The sequence below is a fragment of the Anabrus simplex genome, chromosome 5, assembly GCF_040414725.1.
Source record: "Anabrus simplex isolate iqAnaSimp1 chromosome 5, ASM4041472v1, whole genome shotgun sequence".
NCBI lineage: Eukaryota > Metazoa > Arthropoda > Insecta > Orthoptera > Tettigoniidae > Anabrus > Anabrus simplex.
Window position 1 is genome coordinate 280252756 of NC_090269.1, and position 17280 is coordinate 280270035.

The window sequence follows — 17280 nt, forward strand, 5'->3', positions numbered from 1 at the left end:
TGACGAAACTCGTTCCGTCTTCAAGCAGAGCTGTCGAAATGCTCCGTGTCTCCTTGCAATTGTTGTCGCCACTCTCTGCTTTATGATTTCCGAGATTCTCTAAACAATACCACCCGAATGCGATGCTAAGATGGTCCCTTATGCAAGTTCACCGCCGATCGCTTTTCCAGTACCGGTACAGTACTTGCTTTAATTAATTAACGCCAAGATCCATAATTATGCCATAGCCGTCCTTTTGTGAGATACAGTTTATTAAAAAACGATTGATCGAGGATTTAGCGTTGATGGGACTGGAATTTCTGGACGGTTGATCCGGGAAATCGTTTCTTCGAGGAACGGATAATGCGGGACTTTTACAACGTGATTTAATTACGATGCTCGCGGGACCACGTAATTTGAACTCATATTTCGGGAAAACGTATTTTCCGGGAACGGATAATCGAGGTTCCACTGTAATAGAAAATTCTGAATCCTTTCCTAAACTGTTGTCTTGTAGAGTATTGTAATGTTTAAACTGGGAGTTGTGTGTAATAGTTGTTCTAATTTACCAATTTCATATTCTTCTTTTCACACATTTACACACATATATATATTACGCTGAAGTTATTAAGGTGCAGGAAACTGCTTAGTCGATATTCTGGGTCATTTGATTTGTAAAAATAAACAAGACAATACAAATGTTCAGGGACTGACATATAATTCCTTTGAACAGGACTTAAAAATTCTTTATTTTCATAATAAAAGCACTTTACTCAATGTTTTAGAAAACATCTATATTAATATAGATCATAAATGCAATCCCTTTCACAATTTAAATGAAATTTCCGAAACTGCGAACGTAATTTTTGAGGCATTGCTCAATAGTTCTTACTTTAACAAATCCAATAACAAGCTTCCATGTGACGGTTTCCCGCCTACTGATCCTAACCTTCCCCTAATTTCCCCTCATGGCGGCTCCCTTCACACACGACCTCCATAGTTCGCTCTCAGTCAACCACAGGCTTCCACACTGAACTAGTCGATGTCAGACAGGCGAGAACATAAGTAATCAGATGTGCTGCACTTCTCATTTTCATTACTTTACATCTCAAGACACAAAAACTTGCCTATTTTAACACTAACAACAGCTATCTTTCTTATTCTAGGGCCCTCTACTGCACATTCCACATTACGTCATCACATTCAAATTTTCCACCTAACTTCTCAACAGGAAATGCCAATACTACACCAATAAGACGGCTTTAACATATGCTCGCTGGATTTCTTATACATCGTCATTATCCTATTGGAATGAACATTGTGCAATTCATTATCAAGCCTTCACGACATAACAGAATATTATATATTAACACATCACACAAAAAGGAAGAATTTTAACGCAAGTTTTTACTGTATCATCCCATGTGGACAATTTCAATTTTAATGTCAACTGTATTCTTAAGTGCTGTGCTCAAAACAGTTCTGAATTCTTCACCATTTTAAATGACATATTCGGTTATCCGAATTATTTTAATGTGTTACTTTGTCCTTGTCCTTGTAGCTTTTTCTCAAAAGTTTTTATGGCTGATGATGTCTACAAGGTAGACGAAACATGTCCCGATATAATTAAAAATCATGTAAATATTTAGTTAATAAAGAATCTTAGTATTGTAAAGGTGGAACATTTGACCTAACCTTCAACGTATACTCACGACAATACGGGCTTTATAATGAAGTTTATTTTATGTAATATAATTCCTTACCGTGAATACTTAAAAACACCAATGCATAAACACCTTTGAAGTTATTCTCTTGGGTGACAACCCTTCTGCCAACATAGGTAGAGCTTCTGGAAGCCATGATTTGCAACGTTTTGTGATGCTGACGTCACACCATTTGCTGATGTGAAATTACCTCCCTTTATATGTTTTCTCATTCTTTGAAGAAGATGGTGTTGTAGGGGGCTCTATAAAGTAAACAGGTAGGATGTTGAAGCACCGAAGTTCCATATTTGATGAGAAAGAGATCATTACGAGACCAATGTGCAGGCTCTTCATCATGGAGAAGATACCACTGCTTGCTGTGCCACATTTCTGACCTTTTCCTTGGGATAGACTCCTGTAAATGATGTAAAACATTCAGATAAAGCTTCTCGTTTACTGTTTTGTACTCGGGAAGGAAGAATTCCTAATGGACATTGCTATATGATACAAAGAGAAACGTCCAGCATGATTTTCTCTCTTTGATAATGTCAATACACTTTTAATCTCGCAAACGTAGCATCACTTTACCCTGCCCTTAGCATCATGCAAGCCTCGGAAGAGTTTTATTTGCAAACACTATAACAAAATTTCATGTTTGAATGCTGCTCTTTAAAATCTGTTTCATCGCAGATCAAATGTAACTAATAATAGAAGCATACATCTGTGCAAATCACTGTTCTACGGTATGGGGAAGGGCTGAATAAAAGTCCATCGACCCTCTGTCATGTAAAATATTTCTGGCGACACATTTGGTATTTACAACATAAGATTAATACTGAAGCCTCCACCTTATCACTACATTTATTTGCATACTATCATTCACAGTACCGGTTTCGACCCTTTAAGGGTCATCCTCAGCTGACAATTACAAATATAGTTCTTATAACATCACAGTGGAAAATGTTGTACAGTCGTGACAATTGTCCAATTCAACAGACCGTCTAAAACAAATGATACAATTAAAATAAGTCCTCTCTTCTTGGATTGTAAAAGGGTTACGTAGTATAAATGGACATGTCATTTGCAAATGTTTTTGTTGTTTTGATCAGCGTAAAAATTAAAACTTGCAATGCTATGTACGCACTGATAGTAGTATTCTTGAAGTGTCCACTATTTTGCGTTAAAACATATGGCTAATTGGTTAAAACATTTCAGGGTTTATTCTTGTAATAACTATATTGTTTGTTTCACTGTGTTCCTATGCTGGTAGTATGGGCGTCTTGAAGTGACTTGGACACTGTTTTGAAGAATTGGGTAGCTGTCTAGTATTCAATTCAAGGCATATTAGTACTCGACTTGCTACCGTGTAATGCACAACAGTGTCAACATACAGAATAAATACAGCCTACAACATAAAAGGAAGAAGCCTTCACGCTCTTTCAAAATCAAGATATTAAGTATTGTAAAACAAATTGACACTCGATAATATTATACAACACCAAATTAAGGAGCACGTCACTAAAACAATTTTATTTTTACTAAATGCATTTTACTATCAACTCAGCATTAGTATATATTATGAGTCTTGTACATATATATTGAATATGCCTTGAATTGAATACTAGACAGCTACCCAATTCTTCAAAACAGTGTCCAAGTCACTTCAAGATGCCCATACTACCAGCATAGGAACATGGTGAAACAAAAAATATAGTTATTACAAGAATAAACCCTCGAAATGTTTTAACCAATTAGCCATATGTTTTAACGCGAAATAGTGGACACTTCAAGAATACTACTATCAGTGCGTACATAGCATTGCAAGTTTTAATTTTTACGCTGATCAAAACAACAAAAACATTTGCAAATGACATGTCCTTTTATACTATGTAACCCTGTTACAATCCAAGAAGAGAGGACTTATTTTACTATTTTAATTGTATCATTTGTTTTAGGCGGTCTGTTGAATTGGACAATTGTCACGACTGTACAACATTTTCCACTGTGATGTTATAAGAACTATATTTGTAATTGTCAGCTGAGGATGACCCTTAAAGGGTCGAAACCGGTACTGTGAATGATAGTACCAATCTTATGTTGTAGCTACAATCAATACGGAAATGAAACTTATAGATTATGACATTTGGTATTTGCCCAACAAAATTAATTAAAACTCTACCATAGATCTCCCAAGAAAGATCTGGTTTACACTACCAGATAGTAAAATGGGATGCCTAGATGGTGTCAGATTTAAATGCCTGCACACGGTGCCCAAGGTTGTTGTTTGTGAGTGAAACCGTTTGGATTTTAGAGGTACACATTTCAGACTCTGTTGTATTAACTTCATGCTTGTGGTGTACTGGGTGTGTGTTGTCCCCAAATTTATCTTGCTTTATGTATACAGAATGAGGCAAAATTCATGGCTATGGATGCTACCTCAGGATATCATGTTGAACATACTGTTTGTCTATACTAAATACAGTGAAACTTTGTTTGTGTGTTCCTCATTAACACATTTTCCCGCTTAGCACGACATAAATTCGAAGTCCCGATTCTTATCATATCTATCTGTATAAAAATACCTCGCTTATCGCGTCACAAAGTTTTGCTATTACCACTTAGTACGATCACATTTTTCGTAGGCCTGAAAATGTTACTGAATTTATCATCCATTCTGAAAGAAACGTGATTTGCGACTCGGGTATGAGCCTTTACCACAGTTAAATGATTACAGGAAAAGGCCTTCCTGAACTTCAAAGAATAAGTTGCACTTTCAGGGAGCAAGCCTTTAGCCTCAGGAGTGTTCAGTTTTGTTTGCCGGTAGCAGTGAAATTGCTGAATAACACAGTGAACCTGTTTATGCTTGTACTGTATTACGTGTTCCATTCAAAAATTAGAAATTGGTTTTGTGTTGAGTGGTACAGTGAAGGGTAGCATATATTTGTCGCCTGGATTAGGAACATAATCGTGTGAAATTGGTGTATATTTGTCTTGTGATGTCTAAGTTATGGACACTGAAAATGTGAAATTCCTTAACTTAATGAGGACAAAGTTCAAATCTGTCAAAGTGGACTGGCATAAGCACGCAGAGGTCGCGAATGTTGAAACTAGCACCTTCTAGTTTCAACTCAATCGCTCAAGTTGATCGAAATTTTGTTTGATTCAAAATGGCGGCCAAAGTCTCCTCACAGTTGCACATAGTCGAATGTAACCTCCAGTTCATTGTCTAAGAGTGTGACCAGAAAATAATGTTTAATAACCCACTGCTCCAAAATAAAAGATTTCTACTAACATTCATTTCAGAAAGAGTGTGATCCGCAATAATACTTCGATATTTTTGTTGGCCCCTGTGCACATGTTTTCATGTTTGTTGTCTGGTGTTCTTCACACCTTTCAGTATACTGATACTTGTTACTTTATATTCTCCAGCAGAAAAGGTTTTCATATTTGTACTCTTGTGTTTTTCACACCTTTTAGTACTTTCCCCTCATCATTAATAATAGTAGGTCTATAATTTTCACTGTACCCACGGATACATGGTGTAAAATGCCCTCATGTCGGAAAAAAATCCTACCTAGTGTTTCCATATCTCTGTTGGATAGGTTTTATTTGCATATTCATTAGTACGTTTTCTCGCTTAACACGTTCTTTTTCCTTGTCCCCTGCAGAAACGTCTTAACGAGGTTTCACTGTGTTCATTGTGGCCTGTTCCCATTTTATAAAACTTGTCTTTAGCATTACACTATTTTGTTGGGTTTTTTAAAACTATAGATAAAATTGAAACAGTGAGGAAAATATAGAGGAATTCTTGGAGACACTCGAGGAAGTAATCGCCAGTGTGGAAACCTCAGTGCACAGGTTGGAAATGACAGAATTGGGAAAGAAGTGATTGGTCCATTTAAATATGGAAAAAGAAACAGCAAGGGATATAACTTGATCGGTTTTTGTGAGAGAGACTGAATAATTATGGGTAACACTTGGTTTAGAAAGAAGAATAGTAGAAAGATCATTTAGATATGGCGGAGATGAAAGGAGGACAAAACAGTTATTGATTATTTTTTGGTTGAGAAAACAAATCATGAACAGTTTGGTGTAAGAGCACTATCAGGTGGGGTGTTTGATGGAGGCTAGATAGTAGTGGCAAAATTGAAAATAAGTAAAATTGTGAGAGGAAAATAAATAAGAAAGAAAAAATTAAAAGTATTGAAGTTAAAAGATAAAGGCACTCTGGAGAAATTTCAGGAGGAATTAAGACAGCACATCCCTATATCAAAAATAAAGAGTGTAGAAGAAGAATGGACCAAATTTAAACACACATTTGTAAGCTGTGCAGAGATGATTTGTGGCAAAACTTTGACAAGAGTGAAGGAAAAGGAGACACCTTGGAGAAATAGAAAGGTGAAGGGGGTTGTTTATGGAATAGAGATGGGAAAAAAGAAAGTAAGATTAAATATGAGGATATTAAAAGTAAGGGTAAAAAAAGTGTTAAATGAGGAAAAGAAAAAATGTTGGGAGAGATTCATATAAGAGTTGAAAAGATTGTAAATGGCAGAGAAAGGATGTTCTATTGATCAGAAATAAGAGAAAAGAAAATATCTACAAAAAACAAGTGAAAAAAGAGAGTGGAAATGTAATAACAGGCCCAGAGAAGATAAACAATAAGTGGAAAGATTACTTTGATAAACTCCTGAATGTGAGAAATGATGCAGAAGAGAGTTTAGTGGTAAATGAGGATGACAAAAGGAGAACAATAAAACTTTGATTTCCAACTATTCAATACATTAAAAGCAATTATAAAATTAGGATCTCATCCTTAGTTTATTGCTTAATTGTTAAAACAGGCATGTTTCGTTCATATTTTAAACATCTTCAGCTGTAAATATTTTTACAAGGTTAATCCTTTCCCATGGACTATCATTGACTCACTGTCTGGTAAAACCTAGAGTAATAATTTGCTTGTCAGGTATAGTTGTGGAGTACCTTCACTAAATAATTTATTCTGTAAAAACCACTTAAGATATCGCTTTCAAATTTTGTAACAATGGAAAAATACACTATAGTTATTCTAAAATAATACGATGAGATCGCCTAATTACACGCAAGACCCTCTTCCCTGTTCAGAATGATACATCAGGAAGCATCCAATATGGTGCATAGTGTTAAATTGCTTAAGTGCGGCCAGTATCCAGTAATACCAATATAATGGTCCATTATTGGACATTATAAATTTTCCAGCTAACTCATTCTCTCATAGTGCATTGGCACTGCTGGTGGCTTCAAATAGCCTATGCAGTGGCCTCCACGGTATGCACTAGCCTTGCGTCTTGGTTGGTGTGCTAAGTCCCAACTGACGAGCCTAACTTAGCACACGAGGGCGAATGTAAAAAAAAAAAAAAAAAAAAAAAAAAAAAAGTGTTCTATTGCTTGTTCTTAACATCAGTCTGAATTGCTGGCCATGATGGGGCTCTCATTTTCTTGGTAATGCAGAGAACACAGGAATTCGCCCTGAATCTCCCAATTTATTTCATTTCCAGGATCAGTCGGATGAAGATATTTAGATAGCAAATCATACATCCTTTCAAATATACAAATTATAAACAGTTTCTCACTGAATAGGATTAGAAGATAAATTGACATTAGTTGGAATATTATGTAATTAAGTAGAGGTTCATAGTCTGAAACAGAATTAACTGGAGAATTAAAACTGATAATTATGTTTTGTACAAGTAGGCCTAATATTTTAAAAGGAGATGGTACCTGAATGAACTTTTCCTGTCCGGTGCCTTATTTAGATTTCCCTCAGATTCATATCCTGTCCCAACTGCTTCCCATACCATTTGAAATTCGTTTTCTGAGAGAATCCACCAAAATTTGTGATCTGACTTGTTTTTTGACAGATTACGGCAAAGTTCCTCCCATTTTTCAATCTTTCTTTCCAGCAATCAATTTCATACTTCCCGGGCTTGCTCCAGGTATTCCGCCCGGTCAGTTGGGTCCCTAAATCTTTGCCATCTCTTCCTATAAGTATTTTTAATATGGATCAAATCCTTCAATCCTTGAGGAGATCCAGGGTGGTGTCATCTTAGGTGCCTTGGCGGTACTGAACCCGCTGCCAGACTGCATTCATAGTCATTACTTGGCCAGGACCCGTTTCCAGCACGGTCCGCACTTTGTGATGACGGTCCAGAACATTATTATTAGGGTGGGTGATATTAGTTGAATTTAGATTATTATTATTATTATTATTATTATTATTATTATTATTATTATTATTATTATTATTATTATTATTATTATTATTATTCTGGACCCCGCAGCAAGATGCAAGACCGGTACTTGGCAGTAAATTACATCTGCTGCCATTGTCATTGCTGAAAATGTGACCAGCACCATTGTCACGCGTAGGCAAGTGCGCGAGATTTGTGGGGATACTAATTATATTCTTCCATGCATTATTGACCTTAGTATACAGGTGAACAATTACATGGTCAATATCATTCCTATCATTTATTTCGAATGTGTTTAAATTTTTATTTACTGTATATGCCAGGAGAATGTACTGTAATCTAAGTTCTCCAAAGGAAAAGATGGCTCTTGAAAACGAACCCAGGAAAGATTAAAAATGATCGGTGTATGATCAGAATCAGGTACATGAACAGTAAAATCAATTGGTCTCAACTCCTTTTTCACCCCACCCCACAAAAAACGAAGGCGTGTTTCTTTATGTTTAAAGGAGATTCAAAATGCCAATTTTTACGTCTGTAACATTTTACGTTTCTGAGATATACTGTAGATATAGTCTTTCTAAAAATTCACCCCATTTGTCACTCCGGTTTAACCCCCATTAATTGGATTTTCCAAAAACAAAAAAATATGTGTTTGTTTTTAAAGGAGATTCCAAATACCAATTTTCAGGTATGTAATATCTTCATTTTCTGAGATATAGGTATCCTCATTAAGGTCATTCAACCCCTTTTTCACCTTTTTCTCCCCTCTTACTGGGATTTTCCTAAAACAAAAAACTACATGTTTATTTTTAAAGGAGATTGTAAATACCAAGTTTTAAATCTGTAAACTTTTAAGGTTGTGAGATAGTGATACACTCATTTTAAAAATTCACCCCCCTTTTCACCCCCTTAGCGACGGAATATCCAAAAATCTTCCCTTAGCGATCACCTACATTGTAATATAAATGTGTCCTCAAAATTTCATTTCTTTATGTCCAGTAGTTTTGGCTCAGCAATGAATGTGTCAGTCGGGGTGGGGGGGTGTGTGTGTGTGTGTCACACATGCCTATTGGTGAAGATAAACTTCCTAACCCATAATCTGGCACATATCTACACCCCAGAAGACTGGATGCAAATGATCAAAGCAGAAGAACCCTCGTTTTAAAGTAATCAAAAATTAATACAGAGGAATTCTTATCCACAAACTCTGGAACTCTGAAAAGTGGTGGCAAAGGGGGCTCTGATTAAGACGCAACAGGTCGTTATGCTACTTAGGTTCCAGAATGGGTAAAAAAAAAAAGTAAATAAATGCAATGTAAAGTTTAATCTTATACCAGTTGTATAGTATCATTTGAAGTAATTCCACATACTGTATATCAGTTGACTATATTTGTAAGTAGTACAGGAGATATTATAAGTAGAATTTTGTAAACTATATACATTTATTAAGGATGAGCTGTGTGTTTAATAGAAAAATGATTTGAACCACGGAACCCACCGGTGATAGGTCGGTGCGATGCCACGTGATCCATGGAGGCTCCCGGAACGAAGTTCATTACTTGTAATAAAGCGGAAGGACAAAGTGTGACGAATGTAGCCCAAGAATTTAGTGTTGCTCACAGCATTTTTACACGTGCATAAATTCCGAACCACTAACACTGCTGCCTGAAGGATAGGATGAGATTGACCACGGTCAACTACAGCAGCAGATGACTGCTACATTGTGCAACAGGCAAGAAGAGACACGCATCAAACAGCAGGTGCAGTTGCAACCACATTTAACAGGATTGCAAGGCACCCAATCTCACTCCTCAGTGGCATGGTGACTGCATGGGGGTGGTCTGTTCGTCCGGTGACAATTACATAAGTGTTCCATTGACACCTGCACACCGGGGGGCACTGTTTGCAATGGAGCCAAGAGCATCATGCCTGGGTTAACAAGGAGTGGGGTTATGTGCTCTTGAGAACAGATTCAGTCTGAGTAGTGACTCTAGACATACTCTCGTCTGCCGAGAGGTGGGAACACGTAATGCACCCAGGAACATTGTCGAACTTGATCATTTTGGTGGTCCAAGTGTTACGGTGTGGGGAGGCATAATGTTGTATGGGCGTACCGACCTCCAAATCTTTCAACGGGGTACACTCACCAGTCAACGTTATTGTGACAGTGTACTCTTTTCAGGATGCATTCGGCCCCGACTTCATTTCTATGGATGACAATGTATGACCGCTTCAAACAGCGCAGGTGAAGGAGCTCTTGGAACAAGAGGATATTCAACGAATGGACTGGCCTGCCCGTCCCCGTCCCCCCTCCCTCCCCCGACTTCAGTCCTATCGAGCACGTGTGGGACAAAGATGGGCAGATGTATTACAGCACGTCCACATGCACCCATGACAATTACAGCAGTTATCAACCTCGCTGGTGGAGAAATGGAACGCCCTACCACAAGAACTGCTTAGCAATCTTGTGGCCAGCATGGGAACATGCTGTCCGTGGTGATCATACTTCCTTTTAAAAACCCTGTCCCTTCTTTTGTGATGTTCAGTGGACCATTATGAGTCCCAGTGACTTACGTGTAATTTATTGTCTCTATAAAAGTGTCATTTTTGTTTGTCTCATCACGTATTCCTTTCAGTTGCTTGCTGTACCACAGTGTAGCAGTTTTGCTATGTATGGTTCTAGTTTCATCAAGCTATACTACTTGTTAATGACACAACATGCGAAAGTTACTTTTGTCGTTAAGTTTTGCAGAGCAGTGTATTTCTACAGTAGCGTAGCATTTAACTGAAATTTTTATTCATTTGAGAACACTTGAACTATACGTTATAAGTTTAATGCTATGAAGTTGATACATTAATTGGAAAAGAAAAATGCAATACAAAAATGTTACTGCTTAGTATTGAACACTGTATCCTACAATTCAGAGCCCTTTAGTGTTGACACTTACTCAAGTTCTGAATTCTTTAACTCTGAAATCAGGTGATATTGGACATTTTTGTTTATACCAAAATTACTTTATATTCATTGTAGACTATAGTGTTCTGTTCATGAATTTTAGTTCACCTTCTTTATCGTTCTACATATGACAAATTCCTTTCCATTACTTACTAGCAAAAATGTAGAGACCAAACGATATGTTAAGAAATTCTGAGAGGTTTGCATGATAAATTCCAGAGTTTGTAATTGGCTTAATTCATTGCAATGAATGTGTAATATTTTTCTCTCTCCGTCACTATTCAGGAATGACATTTGTTACGCAATTCTATTCCAGCCTGGCCATCCGGAGAGCCAGCACTCATTCCACAACGGAGGCACTGCCACAATGTCGTTAATGCACCATGGCTTGCCTCTCCTGCCGCATTACAATACAACTGCTGATATGGTAGCCCCGGAATCTGTAAAGATGGAAGCCCCAAGCTGGGACACTGCTTCTCGTTTGGGAATGGCTGATGTACCAGATAAGCAACATGTAAGCCGTTTGCTGTAGTTCCTACTGCTTTCTTTACATGAGAGAAATCAACATATGAAGGTACAGATATAAAAAAAGTAACTCCTGAAAATGTAAATAGTAAACATAATTGCATTTTTGAAATTGTTTATTATTAACCAGGGGTAGCAATAAGTAAGAGTTGTAGGGGGTAAAAACATATTTGCCAAGAAGAAGAAATTCAGTAAATAAAAGTTGGTGTTATTTTTTGTTGAAATATGATTTCCCATCAGCCATATGGTATTCAGATGGTGTCCCAGTGTCTCACATGTAGGCTCCAGCTTTATTTCTTGGTTGATCCAAGGATTCTAATCTTGGACTGAGGGTTAAAATTGGGCCCACTCACCCTCTTGAGGTCAACCAAGGAGTTCTCTTTCATGAGAAGTTATACAGATAGTGATAGGAGAGAGAGAGAGAGAGAGAGAGAGAGAGAGAGAGAGAGAGAGAGAGGAATGGCAAACACCCCAGATATTCTTCAGTGTTGATGTCCATTACAACTAATTGTAGTGAAGTAATTTATTTACTGAAAGCAGTAGTGAAGTTGGTATAATTTGTTGTAAAATAAATATGATCATAAAAGTGAAGTAGATTGTTTTATATGGAATATTCATGAGCCTACCTTTCTGTATTACTTGATAAGTTGTACAGTTCTCCTGGTTAATAACTTTGGAAATGACTCTTTCCTCATCATTACTCAAAGTAATGTATTCATTATTTTTAAACAGGCATATTATTTCTTTACTCTTAATCTATCATCAGTATCTCTGGCACGTTTGCAGTCCTGAAGATGGTTTTCTGTTGTTTCCTATTTTCACACCAGGCAAATGCTGGGGCTGTACCTTAAAGGGCCCTTTACACGCTCAGACATTTACACAGATCTGTCTGTACAGACCGTGTTTGTGCAGACAAGTCGTTGCATGTAAATGAATCGCCGACCGTAATTTTGGTCTGTACTGTGGTCTGTGTTCGGCCTGTGCAAAGTCTGGCAGAGTTTGAATTAACACAGACCACGCGCAGACAAGTCTGAGCATGTAAAGCTTACGCAGACAACGCTCCAGACAGATAGCACAGTCCTTCGTCTGGGAGCGTGTATGTAGTGTTGTATTGTAGTTTAGTGTTTGCTCTCAATACAGGATCAGCTATGAGTGAGTTTACTCAAGATTCGCATAATTGTACCCGTACATTTATGATTGAATTCATAGAACTCTATAAATCATTGCCAAGTGTTTAGAAGATCAAGAGCAAAGAATACAGTGTCCGGAATGAAAAAAACACGGCATATGATGTATTAGTTTCTAAACTAACATTTCCTTATCACAACTTGTCCATCTATCATGACATTAAACATTAAAATTAAGCCTACAACTATTTACACCCAATCTTTAAATGGTATTTTAATTAATTAATTAATTAATTAATTGATTCATTCATTCATTTTGTCCTAGATATTAGCAGTGTTATATGATCTAGGACAACATGCAGGCCTATCTTAACACTTCGTGAGTTCAATTAGTGCTTCATGTCACAATTCTGTACCTAATCCAGTTATACTACAATTACAACACACATTGTGAATGACTGCATGAATAGATAAATGAATGAATGATTGCACGATTGAATTGTATTCATGCATATTTGCATGACCCAATAAATGCCGCTACTCTTTTCTCCCTGTCATGGATAACCACCAGCTGAAAAGAGAGCCCTTATTATTGATGAATGAATGAATGCACTCAGCTTACAGCTACGGAACTCCAGCAGCTGAGGAAGGAACGCGCAATCTATTTTACCTAAGCAAAATAATGCCTTTGAATTCTCACCTTTAAATATTCCTCTCTTAGAACTTCATATATAGCACGGCATGTTTCCGGAATGATGTGGCTTAACGATGGAGACACTATAGCAGAAAATTTTAGGTCCGCATAGCTTTTTCCCATTAACTGAAAGCCGGTCTCTTGAATGTCTTACTTTTGTTGAAAGCGCCCATTCGAATAAAAGAATGGTTTCTCACGAAGCAACTTGCAAACTCATAAATTTCGGGGAATTCCTTCTTCAGGATATCCGTAAGGTTTGTGATGATGTTAGAACCCTCTTTCAGTTCTTTCCCGTGGTAAAAGTGAAACTACCGAGCTTGATAACTGCAGTCGCTTAAGTGCGACCAGTATTCAGTATTCGGGAGATAGTGGGTTAGAACCCCACTGTCGGCAGCCCTGAAGATGGTTTTCCGTAGTTTCCCATTTTCACACCAAGCAAATGCTGGGGCTGTACCTTAATTAAGGCCACGGACGCTTCCTTCCCACTCCTAGCCCTTTCCTGTCCAATCGTCGCCATAAGACCTATATTTGTCGGTGCGACGTAAAGCATCTTGCAAAAAAAAAAAAAATGGACCTCTTTTTGAAATCTAATTTCCACCCCTTGTAATTTGACCTGTTTTCTCTCCATAATTGTTTTCTATATCGAGGTTCTTCTTCTTTACCCTAAAAGCTACAATATAGCCTGTGAAGTTTTCAAGCAGCTCATCACGATCCTTGGTTTCGCGACTGTCCTCGATCTGTTTTACTAGCTCTTCAAGGGCTTTAACGAACCCTTGCTCATCCTCCGGTAAGTAATAGGATGTTGTGGGCTCAACGCTGACCTTAGACTGGTACACGATATCAGAGTTTTGATCGAGTTCATCAGTAGCATGTAACATATTGGGCGTAATGTTTCATAATCTTTCAAAGAACAGATGGAACTTCTTATCGCCTCGGAAGCATTGAGGCTAAGAAGCAATGATCTCACCTTTCGCGTCACAGCTGTCGGAAGAGGATGGTCCTAAAGCCTTCCGAACCCTCGAAGCTGAGAAAGGTTTCGCTAATGTCTTGATTACTTCTGTCACCATTCATTTAGTTCAGTGGCTTTAGGGAATACATGAAAGTGTATGTTTTGTTCCTTCGCGTGCCTGTTATGATTTGTGCAGCCTGCAATGGCATGACAAAGCATATTGAAAAGTGTACCCTATTACTGCTTTTTACGTTTTATCACATAAAATAAACACACATGGTTTCTTATACACAACAGATATGTTACTATCGTGTATAATTAGCACCTAGCTTCTGTGTATACAGCGATTCTTATTCGAACTACCTCTACCTCATTCAGAGCAGATTCAACGCGAGGGTCCTGCGTGACGTCACAGCTCTGCTTGCTGCTGTGCACCTCTCTCGTGATCCCTACCTTGTATTCTACGTACCTTGCCATAAACTCAAGAACATCTCGCATACCGTACTTCATTTCCTAAATGTACTTAGTTCAAGTTTAAATATAATCTACACCTTTGGTTTTCTCAAAGAATGTGCTGCTACCAACATAGGAATAATCATAGTTTCCATCAATATCGGTACTCACTAGCACATTACCGTGTCCAATACATCATTCAAATGAAGACCAACAAATATGTATGTGCCAGACACCAATCATGAATCTAACACTTTGCATATACGGTAACTTAGCAATGTAATATATTCCAAAGACAATTCAACAAGAAACCTACAACACAGTTATGACATACCTGATTATAACTTGAATTATAATAAACTGACATGTTCTAGGCTCTAATCCCTTAATATCTGCCTAGACTAACACGTACCATCAAATGTACCAACCAGCTTCTCCCATGTTACTATTCATTCCAAATTAGGCCTGCATAAATAATAGGTAAAGTAATCCATGCCGCACATGAAAATCACCACACGGTTCACAAATAACTCGTAAAAAAACCAAATCCCATGGCACTACAGCCCTTGAAGGGCCTTGGCCTACCAAGCGACCGCTGCTCAGCCCGCAGGCCTGCAGATTACGAGGTGTCATGTCACGCAGGCTGAGTGGACATCGAACCAGCCCTCAGGTCCAGGTAAAATTCCCTGGCCTGGCCGGGAATTGAACCCAGGGCCTCCGGGTGAGAGGCAGGCACACTACCCCTACACCATGGGACCAGCTTAAAAAGTAACTCATGACATTATCTATTATTCAAACTACCAAGATTGAAATACCACCACAGAATAATCACACGCGCACCAATCAAAATAGCAAATTTAGAAGGCCAAACTCGGATAAATAAACACCAAAATACTGTAATTCTTCTTATGACTCGCAGTAATACACGACATGTTTGCTCTCTTCATTGCTTCTATTGCCTCAGGGCAAATTATGCTTTATATATTACATATTATGTCTTATATCTAGCAAAGCTAAAAAGAAAACCAGAAAAACGTTATTTCACATTATGATTACAAAATAGGTTACTGACTTCGTTGCCAGGGTCCAGGTCGCACATGGCTTATGTGTCATTGTCATGGGATGTACGGCACTTGGGGTTCACTGTTGCATTTAGCAGCACATCATGGTAATTTAGATCAGGTTATGAACCAGCACGTACAATATTGTCCGGAATGAACCTGAAACATTCTTTCGTAGGTTACACTTTTATATAACTATGATTTATTGCTACTAGTTATCACCAATCTTTCCATTCAGTTCTAACTTGGAGTTTTAATACCAAAAGCTTTATCTTTTAACAACTGATTGATCCTTTACTTTTCAACTCAGCCAAATAATAGAATCTGTACTTAATACGCCTTCTCTAATGTTTTCAGCGAGTATAGTTTCTATAATTTTAACATACGTGAGGCCACCAGCGTACTGTCGTGGTTTAGATATTTTCCTCTTCTATGGCCTTCATCACTTACTTTCGTTGGTTTCGTCTAATATAATACGCTAATCACAATGTACTAAATATTCAAATTAATACTAAATGATTGTTATACACATGATTAAACCACTATAATAGTCTAATAGTCCAAATCTCACTGTTCAAATTTTCTGTTTCATAATATTTATATTACTGCCATGACGTGTAACTGTACCAAACAAGGAGCCTTTTAAGTCTGGCGCCATGTTTGAGGGAACTTTGCCACACTCAGTTCCTTGCACCTACATTCTTGCTATTTCAGTTGGTATTTCTAATTTGCACAATGGGAAAAACGGCACAATACATATCAAAATCGACGCTGTCTTGGAAAGACAAGTCAATAACTGATCAGTATCTTGGCTTGCAACATGGAAGAGTTAATACAAAAGGATTTTCGTACTAAATGAACCGGGTTATTTAGTCAAAAAACTATGTTCATATTTTATTTGGACACCAGATTTCACTCCTGATTATTGTCCCAAACCTCTTTTTTGCACGACACAAAATTTCAACTCTGGTTTAATAGAGAAAGTGTTACTGAACAAGTCCCATTTCAGTATCAACAGATGCGGAAAGAACCACAGTAATAACTCATATACCACCAGAATGACGACTATTCCCGTTTTTTTTTTTTTTTTTTTAAATCTCGGTGCCTCAATTGTATTTTAATAGGTAAATGCATATTTTACAGTATTGAAATGGTGGAATTCCTCTCAAATGTATTTACCAGAGTGCCAATGAAATAAACTTAACACATTGCCAAGCTCTTGTTAATATTGTTGACTGTCATTAAGGCATCCAGTAGCAAATGTAATTTTAACATTCATTTATTTTCATTGTACTGATTTGAATATCAGTGTACAGTATATCTTCTTGTTTTATGAGGTGTGTATATGTTACGAAAATCATGAATTTTGTCTTCAGGTTATGAAAATAGCAAATGAAGAACTGGTCTCTACAGCGAATAAACCATCAGTGTCATGCTTCTTTTCCTAAAAACATTTATTTCTATTATAATCATCATTTCTCCTTATCCAGCTGGATCGGGACATTTATGGTACTTCAACTTCCTCTCTCTTCCTGCTATTCTTTTTCTTTAATTTTGTTCCATTATGTATCAGCCACATCTGGAATTCATGAATGTCTACTGCTTT

General features: G+C 37.4%; 1 protein-coding gene across 6 annotated transcripts in view; it reads left to right on the forward strand.

Moving 5' to 3' along the window:
* The window catches only part of LOC136873986 (ankyrin repeat domain-containing protein 17), a 918230-nt gene that overhangs the window by 881092 nt on the left and 19858 nt on the right, over positions 1-17280 (forward strand). For 5 of the 6 annotated variants that reach the window (XM_067147402.2, XM_068227616.1, XM_067147407.2 and 2 more), the window contains one exon: positions 11182-11379. In XM_067147402.2, coding sequence (XP_067003503.2) covers positions 11182-11379 — 198 coding nt within the window. Of the gene's footprint in view, positions 1-11181; positions 11440-17280 lie in introns of all 6 variants that reach the window. The other variant, XM_067147404.2, reaches the window with a different exon arrangement.